The sequence below is a fragment of the Carassius carassius genome, chromosome 41, assembly GCF_963082965.1.
Source record: "Carassius carassius chromosome 41, fCarCar2.1, whole genome shotgun sequence".
Lineage (NCBI taxonomy): Eukaryota > Metazoa > Chordata > Actinopteri > Cypriniformes > Cyprinidae > Carassius > Carassius carassius.
This window is the reverse complement of record NC_081795.1, coordinates 14,949,539-14,962,713: the sequence shown is the minus strand read 5'-3', so window position 1 is coordinate 14,962,713 and position 13,175 is coordinate 14,949,539. Positions and strand designations below refer to the sequence as shown.

At 43.9% G+C, this 13,175-nt stretch overlaps 1 protein-coding gene across 1 annotated transcript; it reads left to right on the top strand.

Annotated features, from left to right (window-relative positions):
- Positions 1 to 2,654: 2,654 nt before the first annotated feature.
- On the top strand, positions 2,655 to 12,531 carry LOC132123101 (E3 ubiquitin-protein ligase TRIM39-like). Its single transcript, XM_059533641.1, has 8 exons — positions 2,655 to 2,754; positions 10,038 to 10,085; positions 10,254 to 10,753; positions 10,850 to 10,949; positions 11,105 to 11,334; positions 11,412 to 11,553; positions 11,848 to 11,874; positions 11,993 to 12,531. Exons 1-8 carry the CDS (start codon positions 2,655 to 2,657, stop codon positions 12,529 to 12,531), a joined length of 1,686 nt encoding a protein of 561 aa, XP_059389624.1.
- The last annotated feature ends 644 nt before the right edge of the window (positions 12,532 to 13,175 follow it).

The window sequence follows — 13,175 nt, the reverse complement described above, 5'->3', positions numbered from 1 at the left end:
ACATGTTGTCAAATCTTATGATTTTTCATTTATGTCAATTTTATTTTATTCTAACATTATTTTAATCAGTTCGATGATTGATCAGTACTAAAATTGTCCATTGTCAGAAATTATTTTGCTTAATATATGGGTGTAGAGCGCACAATGGTCAAAAGAGGGTGCACTTCTGACCGAAAAAAAAAAACAAACAAAAACCTTTCGTTTGGTGTCCCCCAGTCATTTTGAGTCCTAGGCAAATGCCTATGTTGCCTATGACATGGGCCGGCCCTGTTTTGTTTGGTCTCCTCACTTTTCAGAACCATGAGCTTTGTAAAAGTCGACGCGTTTCAGAAAGGCAAAGTATAGAGGAGCAACAATAATGTGCATTATGTGGAAAATAATGTGTTTTTGAACATTAAACTGCATAAACACATTGTATTACACCAAATACACAACATAATGTTCCTTTCAGCAACGTCATAGGACCATATTTTTCTTATGAGCAACATTACCTTTTATTTGAGTCAATTTCCATAAAGGTATTTGTACTTTTACTGAAGTATGAAGATTGGATATTTTATGCAACACTGATAATCAATGTTTTTGAGGAGGCAGTCCCTTTCTTGTCTCTTCAGAGAATGTGCCCTGATTAAGAGAGCTGATATTCTACATTCCACTTTAAACACACAACATACATGTTAACACTCACACCTACTCTGTTTTTATAATGTATGGGAAACAGTGATCAGTTTGGTTAACAATGTCATCCTCGCCCTGTACAAAACCTTGCATTAGACATTTAACACATTACAGAATACATGGTAACACTTTAAATTAGGGAACACATATTCACTATTAACTAAGAGTTTTCTCTTAATAAACTCCTAATTTGATGCTGTAGTAGTTGTTGTAGTTTTTATTTAGGGTTAAGGGATCTAGAAAATGGTCATTGTTATGTGTTGGCCACTGGCCTCCCCGAAGTCAGGCCAGCCAACCACTGGTCTCTCAGCTCTTTTGGACGTTGCGCTTCCTCCCGAGTTCTCGGCCCCTATCCACCCTCCAGAGTCTGCTCCAGAAAACTCTCCTTTGGCTCCTGAGTCTCCTTCACCTCCGCTGGTCCCATCCAGCCCTTCTTTGTCTCCTTTGCCTCCTCTGGTCCCATCCAGCCCTCCTTTGTCTCCTGAGCCTATGTTGGTCCCATCCTGCCCTCCTTCATCTCCTGAGCCTCCTGTGTCAGAGAACTACGCTCCTTTAAAGAGCCTTCCAGCTCCCACTCCTCCAGAGAGCCTTCCAGTGCCCACGCCTCCAGAGAGCTTTCTAGTGCCCACTCCTCTAGAGAGCTTTCCAGCACCCGCTCCTCCAGAGTGCCCTCCAGTGTCCACTCTTCCAGAGTGCCCTCAAGTGGTAGCTCCTCCAGAGCACCCTCAAGTTCCCACTTTTCCAGAGTGTCCCCCAGAATTCCTCAGTTTCTCCAATAATTTTTTTGGGGGGAGGGGCATATTCCAATTGCCGTGGTGGCCGAGCCGGCTAAGGTCACGGAGGATCTGCTATGGCCTCCTGAGTCCGCTGATCGCCATGGTCTCCTAAATCTGCAGATCTGCTATGGTCTCCTGAGTCCCCTGATCCGTCATGGCCTCCTGAGTCCCCTGATCCACCATAGCCTCCTAAATCCCCTGATCTGCCATGACAACCTGAAAAGCCTGCTCCACCATGGCCCCCTGAGCTACCAGCTCCGCCATGGCAACCTGACCTGCCTGCTCCGCCACGGCCTCCTGACCCAGGTTCCCTTGTTAACCTGTACCTACTTTGCACCAGCCTCCATGTTCTTTTTAGCAACGTCATATGACCCCCTTTAAATACTTTTACTTTAGTATTTTTCTCATGAGCAACTTTAACTTTTATTTGAGTCAGTTTCTATGAAGGTATTTGTACTTTTACTGAAGTATGAAGATTGGATATTTTATGCAACACTGATAATCCATGTTTTTGAGGAGGCACTCCCTTCCTTGCCTCCTCAGAGAATGTGCCCCGATTAAGTGAGCTGATATTCTACATTCCACTTAAAACACACAACATACTTGCTAACAATGAGCGCACACACACCTACCCTGTTTTTTCAATGTATGGGAAACAATGTCATCCTCGCCCTGTACCAAACCTTGCATCAGACATAAGACAAATAATATGCAATCTTTACACAGTTTACACATATTCACTATTAACTAAGAGTTTTCTCTTAATAAACTCCTAATTTGATGCTTGTTGATAGCAAGTAAGGTATTTGTTGTTGTTGTTATATTTAGGGTTAAGGGAGAATATTGTCATTGTTATGTGTTTGTATAATATAAAGCACACAACAAGGGAGTAGAGTCCAAGAAGTCCTTTTTAATAAATCCACAAGGAGAAACCCTCAAGATACAAACATACAAACAAGCAATATAAGACAATGAATTGAGGTAAACTGAGGGTTTAAATAAGGAACATAATAAGGGGGAAACAGAACAGGTCTGGGAACTAATTAATTGAGAACCATAGAACTAACTCAGGCAGCGACAGGGAGAAAACTAAACAAAAAAAAGAACCAATATGTAACAGAACCTCCCCCTCCTGGAAGGTCACTCATAGAAAGAACAATGTCCAAATGAGGAAGGAGGGCTGGGTCTCTGGAAGAGGGCATGGAGCAGGAGAAGGTCTGGAACTGTGAGAAGGTGAGAGTGGGAGAAACCAATGCGGTGGAGACAGTGGGAGGAGCCAGGAGCAGGAGAAGTCAGACAGGTACCCAGGCCACAGTCAGCGAGATCTTTCATGGCGGAGTCGCAGCAGGGAGCCATCTTGAAACTCTGGGAGGATGGACCAGAGATGTGATCTTTTGCGATGGAGCTGGCCGAGGCGGAGACCCAAACAGAGACATGGAGGCATCGTGGCACGTTCATAGCCTGAATGTACTGTAAGTCGTTTTGGATAGAAGTGTCTGCTAAATGCATAAATGTAAATGTCCTCCAGGCAGAGCAGCTGAACAGCAGGCAGGTCCATGGGTGAGGGAAAAAAGAACAAAACAATAAAAAAGGAAAACACAGCTAAATCTATATTCTCTAGGTGCAGTTCCTCTTCAGGAACTCGAGCTGCGTCAAACAACGCTTCGGGGAAATCGCTTAGCGTGAGCGACTGAATATCTGAATATCGTGTGTAATCAGTCCAATGGAAGAGCGTGACGTCACAGGCGGGGTGAGGTAAGCAACCAGGAAGCTATAAAAGCATGTGCCGCACAGAGGGGGCCGACTGTCCGCACTGTGAGAGAATGTCGGTGCGGCTGCTTCGTTCCCGGAGGGCCCTCTTCAAAGAGGGGGCCTTCGCCAGCGTTCCCTGCGGTTCCCGCAGTATGAGGAGCTTTGGAGGTGGTGACTCGCGTGGTGGCCAAATTGAGTATTGATTGGCCCGCTGAGAAAACAACTGAACCGCAGCGAAGCAAGCCCGACCTGCATGAAGAGATCGCCAGGTCGTGGAAACGCTCATTCTTAGCCCGCCTCTACATCCCCTCGTCTGATTATTATGGCACTGTAGTGGGGATGAGAGAGCACGGCTATAGAGCGATGCTCCGGGTGGAACAGACGCTTGCGAGCTATCTGTCCCCCCTTGCTGCATCATCTCTGAAGGCCCCGGCATTGCCCTCCAAGCCGCTCAGAACAACGTATGCTTTGGTGGGCAAAGGGTATGCGGCTGCAGGTCATGCTGGTGCGTGTCTGCACACCATGGCGTTGTTACAGGCGTACCAAGCCGACCTGCTGAAAGAGCTAGACGAGGGAGAGGAGATCAACTCCCACGATATATCAGAACTTAGAAGGACCGCTGATCTCTCCCTCCGCGCCACCAAAGAGACCGTCCGAGCGATTGGGCGGTCCATGGCAGCGATGGTGGCTGCGGAGAGGCACTTATGGTTGACCTTGTCTGAGATGAAAGAGCGGGACAGGGTCTGCCTTATGGACGCCCCGATTCAGCCTTCTGGCCTGTTCGGCGATGCAGTCAGTTCTGTCGTCGACAGGTTTCAGGAGGCCCGCAAACAGGTGGTGGCATTTCATAAGTTCCTCCCTAGTCGCTCTCTTGGGGCATTGCGGTGCCTGTCTCGCCTCAGTGCCCTCTGGGGGCCGATCTGCCAACCCTGCCAGTGTTCCAGGGCACAGCGTTCCCCAGCGAGCATCGTTCTCAGTATCTTCCGCCCGTGCGCGTAGCGGGGCTGAGACACTCGCCGCCCCTGCGGGGGCCTCTTACACCAGAAGTCAGTCTCGAGAGACTGATTCCCTTAGTAGATTATTTAGCAGCGTGGAAACTACTGCAAAATGTATCTCAATGATTCCTGCACACAGTAGAAAAAGGCTACCGTATTCAGTTCGGCTCTGCACCGCCAATATTCAACGGGGTCATTCCGACGAGAGTCGGCCCCAGGCAGGGTCTGGTTATGCAACAGGAAGTGGACTCCCTGTCTTGAAGGTCCTTCCTCAAGACAGGGAGTCCAGGTTCTACAGCCGGTATTTCATAGTTCCAAAGAAGGATGGGGGGTTGCGTCCGATTATAGACTTGAGGGTCTTAAATCGTTCAGTTATGAGATTGAAGTTCAAAATACTCACGATCAAGCATGTTGTAGCTCAGATCAGGTCCGAGGACTGGTTTGTCACAATAGATCTCAAAGATTCCTACTTCCACATATCCATCCTTCCACAACACAGGAAGTTTCTGAGGTTCGCTTTCGGGGGCGAAGCCTACCAATATCGAGTACTTCCCTTCGGCCTTGGACTCTCACCCTGCACGTTCACAAAATGTGTAGTTGCGGCTCTGGTTCCCCTGCAAATGCAGGACATCCGCATTCTCAACTATACAGACGATTGGTTGTTTTAGCTCAGTCAGAGCAGGTTGCGGCTCGGCATCGAGATGTCATTCTCGCACATATGGGGGAGCTGGGTTTGTGACTGAATGCCAAGAAGAGTGTGCTTTCTCCAGTACAGAGAACCACCTATCTAGGTGTAGTATGGGATTCGACCGCGATGCAGGCACGATTGTCCCCTGCTCGTATTGAGTCCAGAGAGTCAGAGAGGCCAGTCACTCACTGTCAAACAATTTTAAAAGATTGTTGGGTCTGATGGCAGCTGCGTCCAACGTGATACCTCTTGGCCTGCTGTACATGAGACCCCTACAGTGGTGGCTCAAGACCAAGGGATTTTCCCTGAGGGGCAATCCACTTTGAACTATCAAGGTCACGCGGAGCTGCCTCCGTGCCTTAGACATGTGGAAGAAACCTTGGTTCTTGAATCAGGGCCCGGTGCTGGGAGCTCCTTGTCACCGTGTAATACTAGCTACGGATGCATCCCTCACTGGCTGGGGTGCAGTCATGAATGGCCACCATGCCTGTGGTCTGTGGAGCGGTCGCCATCTGATATGGCATATCAATTGTCTAGAAATGCTAGCAGTTTATCGTGCACTGAAGCACTTCTTCCCAGACCTAAGGGGTCACCATGTATTGGTTCGCACCGACAACACATCAGTGGTCTCTTACATCAACCACCAGGGAGGTCTGCATTCGCGCCCCTTGTACAAGCTGGCGCACCAGATCCTCGTGTGGTCCCAGAGCAAACTCCTCTCGTTAAGAGCAGTATATATTCCTGGGAAACTAAATATGGGAGCAGACATACTGTCGAGGCAGGGGCCGAGGCCCGGTGAATGAAGGCTTCACCCCGAGGTGGTGAAGCAGATATGGAGAGTTTTTGGCAGGGCTCAAGTAGACCTTCTTGCGACACAAGAGACATCACAATGTCCCCTTTGATTCTCTCTAGTTCATCCAGCTCCTCTGGGACTGGACGCTATGGTACAGACCTGGCTGAGGCTTCATCTGTACGCCTTTCCCCCTATTGCTCTGCTCCCAGGAGTTCTGGCGAGAGTACGCCAGGACAGGGTCCGACTGTTATTAGTAGCCCCGTTCTGGCCAGGTCGATTATGGTTCGCAGACCTGGTCTCGCTCTTCGACGGCTCTCCATGGGAGATACCAATCAGGACAGACCTACTCTCACAGGCGCAGGGCACGATAATTCACCCTTGCCCGGAGTTGTGGAAGCTGTGGGTGTGGCCCCTGAGGGGGCACAACTATTAGCAGCTGGTCTCTCAACCGAGGTTGTTGAGACCCTCCTCCAATCCAGAGCTCCCTCAACGAGGAAACTGTATGCCCTGAGATGGAGCGTACTACTCATGGTGCAAAGACCGCCAGCTAGACCCAGCAAACTGCCCAGTTGGTACAGTTCTGAAGTTCCAAAAGGCCAGGCTCTCTGCGGGGTTGACCCACTCCATACTGACGGTTTACGTGGTGGCCATTGCGGCCTACCATGCCCTTCTCGATGGCCAGTCTTTGGGAAGACACCCCTTAGTTACACGTTTCCTCTGCGGTGCGCTGAGGCTGAGACCTCCAGTACGGTTCTGTATTCCCCCTTGGGACTTGGTTGTGGTGTTAAAGGCAATGTGCAAACCCCCGTTTGAACCTATTCAAGATATTTCAGACAGACATTTGTCGCTTAAAACCGCCTTTCTGTTGGCTATTACCTCTCTGAGGAGAGTCGGAGATCTGCAGGCACTTTCAGTGGCCCCTACTTATCTTGATTTTGCACCTGGCATGACCAAAGCGTTTATATACCCTTGAGCGGGGTATGTTCCTAAGGTTCCCTCTGTCACACCACGACCGGTAGTGCTGCAGGCCTTCTGTCCTCCTCCCTTTCGGAAGCCCGACCAAGCGAAGCTAAACTGTATGTGTCCAGTTCGAGCGCTGGACGCATACGTCCACAGAGCTGCCCTGTGGAGAAAAACAGACCAATTGCTTGTATGCTACGGTCCCTCCAAGAGGGGTTTTCCTGCTTCTGAGCAGACTATTAGTCGTTGGATAGTCGAGGCTATCAACGCCACCTATGAGTCCTCTGGTCGTCCCCCGCTGTCGGGAGCCAAGGCTCACTCTACTCAGGATATGGCGGACTCCAAGGCCTTCCTAGCAGGTGTATCCATGCTGGACATCTGCAATGCTGCGGGGTGGTGCACGCCCTCTAAGTTTGTAAAATTCTATGGCTTAGACATGCCAGTCACTCCAGGCACTTCTGTCCTCTCGTCCTAAGCTGTGCTCTTTGGATACACTCTAGGCAGGGGTTTGGTAGTCTGGCGGCGTTGGTACTCGTTCCCCAAAGCATTGTTTGACGCAGCTCGAGTTCCTGAAGAGGAACATCTCTAGGTTACGTATGTAACCCTAGTTCCTCGAGGGAACGAGACGCTGCGTCTCGGAGCCATACCCCCGGCACTTCCTGGTACTCTAAGCTGACGCCAGCTGCGCGGCACGTGCTTTTATAGCTTCCTGGTCGCTTACTTCACCCCGCCTGTGACGTCACGCTCTTCCATTAGACTGATTACACACAATATTCAGAGTCGCTCACGCTAAGCGCGTTCACCAAAGCATTGTTTGACGCAGCGTCTCGTTCCCTCGAGGAACTAGGATTACATATGTAACCTAGAGACGTTTTCTGTTATGTGTTAGTATAATATAAAGTGCACAAAAACTAAACAGAAACAGAACCAACTTGTGACAGTCATGCAGAGTAAGGCATAAATGTGTGCATTTGATATGTGCTTTGTCAAGTAGGCTCAGCAGAGGCTGTACTTCCTTCACCAGCTGAGGAGGTTTGCCACAGGAGCTGCTGATACAGTTCTACTCTGAAGTCACTGAATCTGTCCTCTGCACTTCTATAACTGTCTGGTTCAGCTCAGCTACTAAATCACACCTTAGAAGCTTGGAGAGGATAGTCTGGACTGATCAAATCTGAGCAAATCACTGGTACAACCCTCCCCACTCATTTGCTATGTTCTGAGAAACCTGTTACCATCTCGCTGATGGGTATATATATATATTTCACACGGATGAGGTGGAGTTTTCTTCATGAAGTAAATTCTGTTGCATTCCTGGATGGGAGGAGCTATGATGTACAGTGAAAGAGAAACAAAACTGATGACTAACAGTCTGAAAACTTCATAACTATTCTTCTCATTACACAACAGGTGACAGGTTTATTCTGGTGATCTAAGACTACAGCTGAAACTCACTCATCGGTAAGGAGACACTCTCTCTGTAAGGGACATACATTTTGTAAATTTGACTCAGTAGTTTAATTTGTCCTTTTCTTGTTTAATTTGCACATCTATAAATATAAAAATTAAATGTTCTATATATGCTGTATATATACTGTCTGTGTGTGTGTGTGTGTGTGTGTATATGCATGCATATTTTGAGTGGTGGAAAGAGTACAGAAAATTTGTAAATATCTGAAATAATACTCAAAGTAAAACTACAGGTGTTTAAAAAATAAGTAAAAATGTACTCTTCTCTAAAACTATTCAGAGTACTACTTACTTTTTAGCCGTTGATATTTAATGAATTGTCAAAAACCACTAAATCAAATCAGAGATTCCAGGAGAAAACAGAATATAGCTATACAAACATAACTTTTGCTTTCCATTTATTGCTTAAAAACACTTACAGCAAGTGAACAATATCTACAAGAATACATATATTTAAATATATACAGACTTTGATTGGTTAGATCTATTTTGTTTCTAGATATTATTTCTAAATCACATTTAAGTCCGTAAATCACATCAAAACTCCATGAAGCACAAGAAGTATAGCCTATTGGTTAGGACATTTGTTTTAAAGAGAAAACACTCCAGGACATTTGACTGCACACACATAACACCACATTTTGACATAATTGATACTACTTGCAATAATAATGCAATAGACAGGTCTACAGAAAGTAAATTAATACTTTAAAAAAAGGGTTATGGAGCTGTTGTTTAAATTGTCACATAGGCCCTGATCTACAGTATAGTGGTACTAGCTCAAACAAAAGTTAGAGCACCCTCAGCTGAAGCAGTAATAATAGCATATTGGCAAAACAGATTTGGCAAACGATCCAGTGCATATTTGTGTTTGCACTCTGGAAAGCTGTTGCTATTTTCAATGTGTTTCTATAGTTTCTAGAAGTAGGTAACCACAGGGCTGTCTGTTGATTTTTATAATTTTTTTATGTCACTCAGATGTGTTTAAATGAGAATCCACTCACGTCAAGTCGAAACACTAAGATTTCAAAATGAGAACGAGACAATATTTTTAAACAATGACAACATATATGACTGGAAACATTCTGCAGGTGCATTTTGAAATGTTTTAACTTATCTTCTCAATGTCATTTCAGTTCTACTTTCTGAGTATGAATTATCATATGCAGTAAAAGACAATGATATCCAAGCACTGTAAAAGGTTTTTCCACTCAAATGTCTCCTGTATGACCTGTTCTCAGACCTTAAAACTGTCATCAAGTTTAAGTTTAAGTTCTTTTATTTTTAAGTACATTTAAAAACAGCCACAAGTACAAGTTATGTACATTAAAATCAAACCATAAACATGAACATAAACTCAGGAAATAAAACTTTAATACTTTTTCTTGCTAACCACTGTAATCTAAACATGTAAATATAAAATACTTTAATGCTATGTAATGTAAGCATATAAATATTAGGAACAAAACCTTCCCAATATCTATATCGCTATATTTTCTAATCGTTATATTTTTGAATCTTCGGCCTGTTACCTACATACGTCACAAGGTAACACATTTGCACAATCCCTGCCTGCCCTCGAAATAGGAACACTCTGATCTGCCCACTAAGACTTACGCTAGTTAGTGTTTTTACATCATGTGGAGAAGACACTGTGTTTTCATTCTAACACAGTTCCCACATGCACCTCATGCAGCGTTAATTAATCAAAGCATCAAAAGTCATGCAGCGTTATTCAGACTTATTGGCTAGATTTGCTAGACAACCATATCACAATACTTACCCTAAAGTTGCTGTGACCCACCAGTTGTAGAACACTGGTATACTGTATGAGAAAGCAATTTGGAAATATTACAGAATACACATAAAATAATATTTCATTCACAAAATGAGAAATGTGTTGTGTGTTGTGCCTTTTTCCTGAATAGGTTTAAAGAGGGGAAGAGCAATGGCTTCATTAACTTCACAAAAACAAAGTAAGGACAAGAGAAAACATCTGGCTACACCTCTAGTAATTCAGTAACTGAAATAAAGAGAGAAAAAAACATCCCATCAAGTTAGACTGATTTTACAATATTCCTGTTTATGTATACATAATTTCTAAATGCAGATAATAAATTGTGTTTCTTCATATTCCTATTTAGCTCTGTCAGAAGAGATCCAGTGTTCGATCTGTCTGGATTTGTTCACTGATCCAGTCAGCACTCCATGTGGACACAACTTCTGTAAGAGCTGCCTGAACCAGTGCTGGAACAACAGTCAGACCTACAGCTGTCCATTCTGTAAAGAAACATTGAGTAAAAGACCCGACCTCAAGATCAACACAGCACTCAGACAGAATAAATCTGAGGTTCTGTGTGATATCTGTGATGATATTGAGACGAAAGCACTGAAGATGTGTCTGGTGTGTCAGAGCTCTTACTGTGAAACTCACCTGGAGCCTCATCAAAGAGTCGCACATTTAAAGAAACACAAACTGATCAATCCCGCGGAGGATCTTGAGGACTATATCTGTCAGAAACATGAGAAACCTCTGGAGCTGTTCTGTAGAGATGATCAGACATGTGTGTGCTTGCTTTGTGCTGTAACAAATCACAGGAATCACAACACTGTTGCTGTAGAGGAGGAGAGCAGAGCGAGATGGGTTGGAGATACATTATTTATTTAAACAACATGATTTTTTTTTTCATGTTTAATTTATAAATAGACATTAAAAGATAAAATGTGTCTGTGTCTATAGACCCAGCTGGTGGACATGCAGACAGACGTGCAGCAGATGATCCAGGACAGAATTAAGAAAATTCAAGACATCAAACACTCAGCAGAACTAAAAAAAGTGAGTACTCTCAGGAAATTGTTGCAGAAATAATGCAGATGTTAAAAAATTTGGTTAGATTTTAGAGTTATTTCCTATAAAGATAATTGAAAATATTTTGTTTTATGCTGTGGTTTACTTTTCAAACATAAAGAAAAATGGTATTGATTTATCAGACAGCGTCAGAAAAAGAGAAAGCGGACAGTACTGAGCTAATCACTGATCTGAGTCGCTCCATTGAGATATGTCAGTATGAGCTGCTGGAGATGATGGAGCAGAAGCAGAAAGCAGCAGAGAAGCAAGCTGAAGAGCTGATCAAAGAGCTGGAGCAGGAGATCACTGAGCTACAGAGGAGAGACACTGAGCTGGAGCAGCTCTCACACACTGAGGATCATCTGCGCTTCCTACAGGTCAGTGTCCTCCTGTCTGCTCACATCACAACACAACTCTCCCCATGCTGAGGGATTTCTGCTCTCTCCTGCTGTAGATTTACCCATCGCTGATCAGACCTACATACACCAACAGCTGGTCTGAGATCAGTATTAGTGACACTCAGCTGAGTGTGACGACTCTGAGGAAAGCTCTGATTCAGCTGCAGGAGACTCTAGACGAGAAACTCAGCAAGTCTGGTAAGAAAACAGAATATAATCTTTTGATAGCAGTGAATAAAGCTAATATGAAGGTGGAAAATGTATCCTACAGATGATAAAAATATTATGCATACAAAAAATTTAAATGAACCATAGAAATGCACTATGATCTGACCTTAAACATGTATATTAATTAATTTCAGTAATATGTAGGCAGCAATAAGAAAACCAGCAGAGAAACAAACTGGAGTTTGAACTGGAACTGGAGCTGTATTTAAGTTGTATTATATTAAAACTTCTGCAATAATTATCCATTGTCATTTGTCTTCACAGTAATAAAGAGGATGCAACAATATGCAGGTACAGTTTGTGATGTGCTTGATTAGACTGTCACAAATAAGAGTTTAAAGTCATACTATACATTCTTAAACTTGTTCTATTGTGTGAAGCTGTGATTCATATCTGATCTGTCTTTCAGTGGATGTGACTCTGGATCCTGATACAGCTTTTCCAAAACTCATTCTATCTGATGATAGAAAACAAGTGACAAGTGCTGACTTTGATATTGTACTCAGAGATAACCCAGAACGGTTTAATTTTTGTTCCCTTGTCCTGGCAAAAGAGGGTTTCAGCTCAGGAAGATTTTATTTTGAAGTGCAGGTAAAGGGAAAGACTGACTGGGATTTAGGAGTGGCCAGAGAAACCATTAACAGGAAGGGAATGATCTCAGAGTGTCCTGAGAATGGATATTGGGCTATAGTTATGAGGGATGGGTATCAGTACCGAGCTCGTGAATCTCCCTCTGTCCCTCTGTCTCTAAAAGTGAAGCCTCAGGTCGTAGGTGTGTTTGTGGATTATGAGGAGGGTCTGGTCTCTTTTTATGATGTGGAGTCTAGATCTCATATGTATTCTTTCACTGGTCAGTCTTTCACTGAGAAACTCTACCCACTGTTTAGCCCGGATGGTAAAAAAGAAGGCAAAAATTTAGAACCACTGATTATTTTACGTGTCAGTTAAAATTACAATTCAAACATGAAACTTTAAATTAAAATAAAGCTGGTATAAATAAAAAATAATAACAATCAAGAATAGAAATAAATAAATAAAATTCCTTAATTTTAGAAAGCTGACCATTAATGAATGTTCAGTACAATCAATCAATCCATCTTTTACTGCGTACTAAAGGTTCAAATTTAAAAGGGACCCAGAGAGTTCTTGAACCCAGAGAGTTCTCTCGTCCCAAGCTGGGATAATAACAATAGAGATACCAAATAAAACCCCCAAATAGACAATTGGGGTGCTGGAAGGATGATGGTAAACTGTCATGGAACAATGGTGGGTCTGCTGTATATAATCTATATATGTTTTTTGTCTTTTACTCTATATATGTTTATTTTATTTACAAAATAATTTCTTTTTCCTAGTGATTTTCCTAATCAGTAATTATGTCCCCACTGGATGCAACATATGCCTTGTTTATAATGGGTTTTATTTGTTTTGTCTCGTCGTGCCAGGACACAAGGCATCACAGTATGGTAAGGGGTGTAACATTTCTGTCACATGCTTGAGGTATTCGGCCAATCACAATGCACTGGATAGCTGGCCAATCAGTGTAAACCTCACTTTACAGAACCATGAGCTTTGTAAAAAATTACGTATTT

Excerpts from the sequence above, each read along its gene's own strand:
- LOC132123101 (XM_059533641.1), top strand. The coding sequence starts at position 2,655 with ATGGAGCAGGAGAAGGTCTGGAACTGTGAGAAGGTGAGAGTGGGAGAA. Across the intron at positions 11,335-11,411 it reads ATCATCTGCGCTTCCTACAG|ATTTACCCATCGCTGATCAG; the intron begins GTCAGTGTCCTC and ends CTCCTGCTGTAG. Across the intron at positions 11,875-11,992 it reads GAGGATGCAACAATATGCAG|TGGATGTGACTCTGGATCCT; the intron begins GTACAGTTTGTG and ends TCTGTCTTTCAG.